The following is a 7,719-nucleotide window of genomic DNA, read 5'->3' on the forward strand; positions in this document are numbered from 1 at the left end:
CCCCCCCAAAAAAAAAATCTTACTAATGAGTTACTAACGTTTATACTGGCAAAAGGGAGCCTTATTGTAAAGTGTGAAACACATCACCATATATTAATGAGTTACTAACTTCATTAATACACGTACTTCGTGTGTTCAAATAACAAGATTAAGTATATACTGCAGGGGTAATCTCTACGGGTCTGATAGTAACAGATACAAGAATGGTAGGGAGTGTGCAATGGGCTAGTATAGCCAGTTGGGTTGCCAAGATGGGGATCTTGCCAAATAGTGAGCCCGCATCGATGTATGAAAAATTTGTTATAACTCGTTTATAATGGCTTATTAATGACCTATAAAGTGTTTACAACCTAATTAATAACCTAATTATAAACCATTTATAAACCTTTATAAGTAAACCTTATTGTAAAGTGGTACCCATTTTTGTTCTAAGCGTGCAGAACTGGGTGAGGGGAACCTCTTTTAACATCAGAAAGTAACACAGCAGACAAGATGTGGAAACGAAATGCCTAAGTACAGTCTTTATTGGTACACAAATATTATTCCAAAAACATTTGGACATTTTCATGACAAGCATAATCCAGATTCCGTATATATACAGGTTTCTCCAGACTGACGTCATCACAAAGATGGACAAAACAACTGGGCAAGGGAGAAACTATACAAATCATTCGATTTTCAAAGCATTCGATTCAAGTTGCATTTAAAAAACTATTATTAAACTATTATTTTTGTGTATAAAACAGGAAATGTTGCTTTTTTGCTTTTTGTTTCCTGATTCTGTGTGCAAACATTAATATTTATGTGCGTTTGTTTGTGTGCATTGTGTAATTGTATGTTTGTGTGTGTCTACGTGTGTGTGTGTGTGTGTGTGTGTGTGTGTGTGTGTGTGTGTGTGTGTGTGTGTGTGTGTGTGTGTGTGTGTGTGCGTGTGAGTGTGTGTGTGTGTGTGTGTGTGTGTGTGTGTGTGTGTGTGTGTGTGTGTGTGTGTGTGTGTGCGTGTGAGTGAGTGAGTGTGTGTGTGTGTGTGCCTGTGTGTGTGTATGTCCATATTACAGCTCCATCCTCCCTCACTGACGAGACATCATTTGAACAAACTCTGCAGGAAAGACGAACAACAAGTGATGAGTTTTTTTAAACACTACAAACACTACAAACTACAATTCAACTTTTCTGACAGCAGGTCCGAGATCCTCCCTGACACACACCTCTGTTTGACTGGTTGCCATGACAATGCCTCTTTGACTTGTACAGGTGATCACTTTTGATAATTGATAATTCTAAAGTTAAATTTATGTTCATTTGATAAGAGGATAATTCTAAAGTTAGATTTATGTTATTTTGCTGGCGCCATAAATTAAGTAGAATCTGATTTACATCACGAGTCAAAGTGTTGTGACAGTAAACAGGAAGTTGTTTATGCGCTGTCAATCCTAATATATACTTGTTACATTTTGGTTTGAAAATGATGAAAACGATTGAATGATAAATAATCCCATCATTATAAAATCACTAAAATAAAGATGAAAATGAAGGATATATAATTTCATCATCATACAATCATTAATCAAAGTCTGAATGACTTCTGAAACATTCTGCTGTTGGTAGTTTGCTGTTTCTGTTAGTTGTTAATCAGACTGATTTCATTTGTGTGTTTCTTCCTGTCTTTGAATGGGATATGAATATTAGACGTTGTGCTACTGCTGACCACACTCGTGTTGCCCATCATTTTGCTTTTTGTTTTGTTTTGTTTGTTTTGTTTGTTTGTTTGCCACTTACCCTCAAAGTCAACGGTGCCATCTCCGTTGTCGTCGGCCTCCTTGACGATGGTGTCGATCTCACGGCGGTTCATGTGTTCCCCCATCAGCTTGGTCATGGCCGCCCTCAGCTCCTCCGTCGTGATCTCCCCGTCACCGTCCGTGTCAAACTACACACAGGTCAGAGGGGAAAGGTCAGGGGTCACACTCTCATCCAATCAGATCACAGGACAGATGCAGGCCAGCCATTAAGGACTACTCGAGACTAGGGACTCGTTTATCTCTTTGCATATTATAGTAAAGAGGACAAGGTCATAGCTCTTCTGGAAAACCAGGATCACACACACACACACACACACACTTGCTTACCTCCTTGAAAGCATCTTTGAGCTCCTTGACTCCAATCATGCCTGCGGTCTCTGCCAGGAGCTTTGGTGCCATCAGCTCCACAAAGTCCTCAAAGTCCACTCTACCCCCCACTGACAAAGAGAGAGAGGGAGAGAGAGGGAGAGTGAGAGGCGAGAGAGAGGGAGGCAGAGGGAGAGGGAGGGAGAGAAGGAGAGAGAGGGAGAGGGAGGGAGAGGGAGGGAGAGAGAGGGAGAGAGAGAAGGAGAGAGAGAAGAAGAGAGAGAGCGAGGCAGAGGGAGAGGGAGGGAGAGAGAAGGAGAGAGAGAAGGAGAGAGAGAAGGAGAGAGAGAGGGAGGCAGAGGGAGGCAGAGGGAGAGAGAGGGAGGGAGGGAAGGAGAGAGAGAGGGAGGCAGAGGGAGAGGGAGGGAGAGACAGGTAGAAAGAGTGGGGAAGAGAGAAGGAGAGGTAGAGAGTGGGAGAAGCAGGAGAGAGAGAGGTAGGAAAAGGAAAGATCAATGTCAGTGGTCACGGGTAGTTTGAGCATATGCACATCCATGTTTGTGTTTGTGAATAAGTGCAAGTGTGTGAGTGTGTGTGTGTGTGTGTGTGTGTGTGTGTGTGTGTGTGTGTGTGTGTGTGTGTGTGTGTGATGACTTACGGTTCATGTTGATGTTCTGACTGAGTTCGATGAGCTCCATCTCCGTGGGCATGTAACCCATGGTCCTCATGAGGTTGCCCAGGTCCTTACAGCTGATCAAGCCGTCCTTGTCCTTATCAAACTCATCAAACGCCTCACGTAGCTCTGACAGAGAGAGAGGGATGGGACGAGGTGAGGAGAGTGGAGGGGAAGGGAGAGGAGAGATGAGGGGATGAGAGGAGAGGAGAGGAGAGAGGAGGGGAGGAGAGGAGAGAAGAGGAGAGGAGAGGAGAGATGAGGAGAGGAGAGGAGAGGAGAGGAGAGAGGAGGGGAGGAGGAGAGAAGAGGAGAGGACAGGAGAGAGGAGGGGATGAGAGGAGAGGAGAGGAGAGGAGAGGAGAGAAGAGGAGAGGAGAGCAGAGGAGGGGATGAGAGGAGAGGAGAGAGAAAGGGAGGAGAGGAGAGGGGAGGAGAGAGGAGGGGAGGAGAGGAGAGGAGAGAGGAGGGGAGGAGAGGAGGAGAGAGGAGGGGAGAAGAGGAGAGAGGAGGGGAGAGGAGAGGATTAGAGGAGAGGAGAGGACAGGAGAGAGGAGGGGATGAGAGAAGAGAGAGAAGGGGATGAGAGGAGAGGAGAAGAGAAGGAGAAACGAGGAGATGAAGGACATACAGGAGAGGAGGAAAAGGGAGATGAAAAGAGAGAAGAATAAAAACAAGGACATGGGATGAAGAAAAGATAGAAAGGGGAAAGAGAGGCATGGAAGGGAGGAGTGGACGGAAGGATGAGAGGAAGAGGGAGGAGAGGAAGAGGAAGGCGTGCACAGGAAAGACGAGAGATTGAGAATTGTGTGGTCTCCGCACACAGAACAGTGTAAGATGTTTCAACAGATTACACAGGTTCCAACCGACAGCCATTACACAAGGACCACACAGGTCATAGTGAGACCGACAGCCATTACACAAGGACCACACATGTCAGAGTGAGACCGACAGACAGCCATTACACAAGGACCACACAGGTCATAGTGAGATCGACAGACAGCCATTACACAAGGACCACACAGGTCATAGTGAGACCGACAGCCATTACACAAGGACCACACAGGTCATAGTGAGGCCGACAGCCATTACACAAGGACCACACAGGTCATAGTGAGACCGACAGCCATTACACAAGGACCACACAGGTCATAGTGAGACCCTCAGCCATTACACAAGGACCACACAGGTCATAGTGAGACCCTCAGCCATTACACAAGGACCACACAGGTCATACTGAGGCAGAGGCTGATATGGGACTCTGCATGTTTGAAATGGTTTCAATTGGCCCCAATCTGAATGGCAGCATAACGTGTTTATTTTGAGAAAGATGTAATTTATACAGAACAAATGCAAGGTGCCAATCAGGTTTAGGGTTCTGAATTGTATGTAATGTTTACCTTCAATCTCATCTTCTGCCAGCTCTCTGTCCTGTAAAAACAGAAGAATCACATCACCATGGTTTCAGCTGATTGAGACCGTTAATGCATCCTTCATTTCATCAGATTCATCGCTCCATTTCAGTTGTTGAAGAATTAATAAATTATAATAATTACTATTTTTAAATTAAATTAATTAAATGAAATGCAAGTATATGCCTCTTTTCTCGTTTTTTTTTCTTTTGAAAACTACACTTTCAAACAAATCACTTAGATATGAATAACCTAGACAAACACACTCCTTTGTATAATATCTACATGTGTTTTGGCTCCGTACTGTTTTAGTATTACTGTTTTATTATATGGCAACGACAGTACAAGTGTTCTGATTGGCTAATGGGTAGTCATGCCAGCCGCGTATTGCCCTCCTCGCCGGTCTGATACGAATCCGTATTGCCCTCTGACGTCATCTTCAAAATGAGCGATATTGATAGACATCAACAGCCATGAGGGAATTCAGAAGCAGCGAAAATTTGTTATTGAAAGTGATGATGATGAAGACTAGAAACTATAGTTTGAATCGAGTTACTTTACTGTAAATTAAAGCTATTTTAGCTGAGCCGTGTTGTCCGTTTTCTATTGATCATTGTTACTTGAAGTTAGCAAGTAATTGGTTGCTACGCAACACCTGAAACACATTGTGTTGTGAGAAGACTTGAGAGCTGAACAAAACGACATGTTTTCTATTAACAATTACCATTTATTTTCATTTACAAAATGAAAGGAGCCAAATGCCATATAATAAACAACTTACTAACCTCGACCTCTCGGTTAGTAAGTAGTTAATATTACTGACAATAATCAAACATGTCTTCGGAAGCTACAGTCCAACACAGCAACTCAGTTGTGATCAAACAAACACGTTAAAAACTACACATAGTAAATATTTCACCCATACATATGAGTTGGAATCATAAACATATTTTCATAATAAACCGTACAGTAAAATGATGACCACATTGTGTGTCTCTCTCCATAATTAATTGAATGTATTCAGATAGAAACATAATGAAACCCTTCATAGACTGCTGACCACTGAATGAAATAATAAAAATAACAACGCGGTAATTATAATAATAATAACAACAACAACAATAATAATAATAACAACAATAATAATGATAATAATACAAATAATAATAATAATAACTGCCAGCCCCTCAACTGTTGTGTATGATGTTTGTGTTTTCAAAAGCAGAAGCACTTACGATCTTTCCTCCCCGGATGAAGATGCATGCTGCTCCTTGACTCATGTCTTCTGCAGGTGAGGAGGTGAGGCAAGAGAAGAGGTCGCGGTGAAGCCCACAGTTGGTAGTGAAAAGTTACCCAACAGGCAGAGACAAACAGACGAGATGTTTCTCAGTTCAACTATGCTGTGTCAGAGGATTAAAGAGGATCTTACACAGAGACCCGCTCCAGCTGTGCAGTGTGTGTGTGTGTGTGTGTGTGTGTGTGTGTGTGTGTGTGTGTGTGTGTGTCTGTGTGTGTGTCTGAGTGTGTGTGTGTGTGTGTGTGTGTGTGTGTGTTTATGTAATGCAGTGGGATCCTGTGTTGAGGTTATTCAGTAGACAGTTTAGTTCAGTTCAGCTTCTCTGACCTATGTGACCGTAAATACATAAATATAACAACAATTCAATATGTTATGTTTACCATTTAAGATCACGCAAAATAATCTCACACAGATTCTCTTAAAACTGAGAATAAATTGCTAATTTCAATCTGTTTTTAGTAAATGCAATTTTGACTTTTAATCGCAAACCTGTATAAGCCCATCTGCCATGAGCATCACTGACCTGAGTCTGTGTCTCTCTTGGCCGAGTCTCAGCAGGTCAAACTCTACCAGCCCTGTTGGCCGTCTGCTGTCTCTCTCCTCTCTTCTTCCAGTCGGTCCCTCGCTCTGTCTCTTTCCTCTCTTCTTCCAGTCGTGCCCTCGCTCTGTCTCTCCCTCTCTCTGTTGCTCTGTCGCTCTGTCTCTCTCTGTCTCACACAGTGCTCTGTCTCTTCCCCTGTCTGTCTGAAGACGCAGTGAGGACAGGACAGCTGAGCAGTCTGCTCTATTGTGAGTTCGAGTTGATGGGGAGGGATGGTGGGTGTGTGTATGTCACATGTGTATGTGTGTGTGTGTGTATGTCACATGTGGGTGTGTGTGTGTGTGTATGTGTGTGTGTGTGTGTGTGTGTGTGCGAGAGAGGGAGGGACAGAGGGGGGGGGGAGACACATAACCCAGACTGTGATGTACTGATGTAGAACCCTCTGAGGATAAAAAAAAGATCACAAAAAAAGCATATCCCCAAAAAAGTGAATGGCACAGTGGGTGGATAGGTGAACAATTCAGTGTGTGTTTGTATGTCACATGTGTGTGCGTGTGTGTGCGTGTGTGTGTGTGTGTGTGTGTGTGTGTGTGTGTGTGTGTGTGTGTGTGTGTGTGTGTGTGTGTGGGTGGATAGGTGGACAATTCAGCCTGGCAGTAAACGGGGTGAAAAGCGCGGTAAGAGGATTACCAAAGCACACAGAAATATCATTATCTCTCGTCACCCTCATTTACTCTTCTGCAGGTACAACAGTTAGTGGGCAGTGCCTTTAGTCTGGGTTTGATGGCAGACTCGCCGCGCCACCCTCACGTCACCCTCACACAACCCTCACACAACCCTCATGCCACCTTCACACAACCCTCACACAACCTTCACACAACCCTCACACAACCTTCACACAACCCTCACGTCACCTTCACACAACCCTCATGCCACCTTCACACAACCCTCACACAACCTTCACACAACCCTCACACAACCTTCACACAACCCTCACGTCACCTTCACACAACCCTCACACAACCCTCACACATCCTTCACACAACCCTCACACAACCTTCACACATCCTTCACACAACCCTCACACCACCTTCACACTACTGTGTGACACACAACAGTTTTCCAGTGCATGTAGTACATGGTGTTACAAGATGTTTGTAGGGCTATTAACATGCAACCATGTACTTACGACACTGTGTTATTCATTAAGTACATATGTAGAGTGTATTAAGGATACGTATCATGAAAGGAAGCTCTTTTAATTTCCTGTTACATGTTTGTTTCATATCAGGAGTGTATGTAAGATCATGACAAAAGCATCCTCAACTTTGACCCTGACCGTTCTCCCTATGCTCACATTGATGCCACTGCAGTAGATTCACAGACTTTGTGTTGGAATTCTTTAATCAAACAAATGGGATGCCCCCTTGTTGGCTGTTAATTAAAATAACGCTATAGTTTTTACACTATTTAACACTTTAATATAACACTATAGTTTTAACACTATAATACTATTTAACACTTTAATATAACACTATAGTTTTAACACTATTTAACACTTTAATATAACACTATAGTTTTAACACTATAACACTATTTAACACTTTAATATAACACTATAGTTTTAACACTATTTAACACTTTAATATAACACTATAGTTTTCATTGTCCCTGATAACATCTTTGAAGGG

The 7,719-nt window shown here is 43.0% G+C and overlaps 1 protein-coding gene across 1 annotated transcript; it reads right to left on the minus strand.

Moving 5' to 3' along the window:
* Window positions 1-1,060: 1,060 nt before the first annotated feature.
* On the minus strand, window positions 1,061-6,306 carry cabp5a (calcium binding protein 5a). The gene is made up of 7 exons (XM_012837698.3): window positions 6,011-6,306; window positions 5,426-5,475; window positions 4,179-4,209; window positions 2,764-2,907; window positions 2,127-2,236; window positions 1,780-1,927; window positions 1,061-1,099 (listed from the first exon to the last, which is right to left on the minus strand). Exons 2-7 carry the CDS (start codon window positions 5,468-5,470, stop codon window positions 1,071-1,073), a joined length of 507 nt encoding a protein of 168 aa, XP_012693152.1. The 5' UTR covers window positions 5,471-5,475; window positions 6,011-6,306; the 3' UTR covers window positions 1,061-1,070.
* Between the last annotated feature and the right edge of the window lie 1,413 nt (window positions 6,307-7,719).

This window comes from Clupea harengus, chromosome 1, assembly GCF_900700415.2.
Source record: "Clupea harengus chromosome 1, Ch_v2.0.2, whole genome shotgun sequence".
In the NCBI taxonomy this organism is placed as follows: Eukaryota; Metazoa; Chordata; class Actinopteri; order Clupeiformes; family Clupeidae; genus Clupea; species Clupea harengus.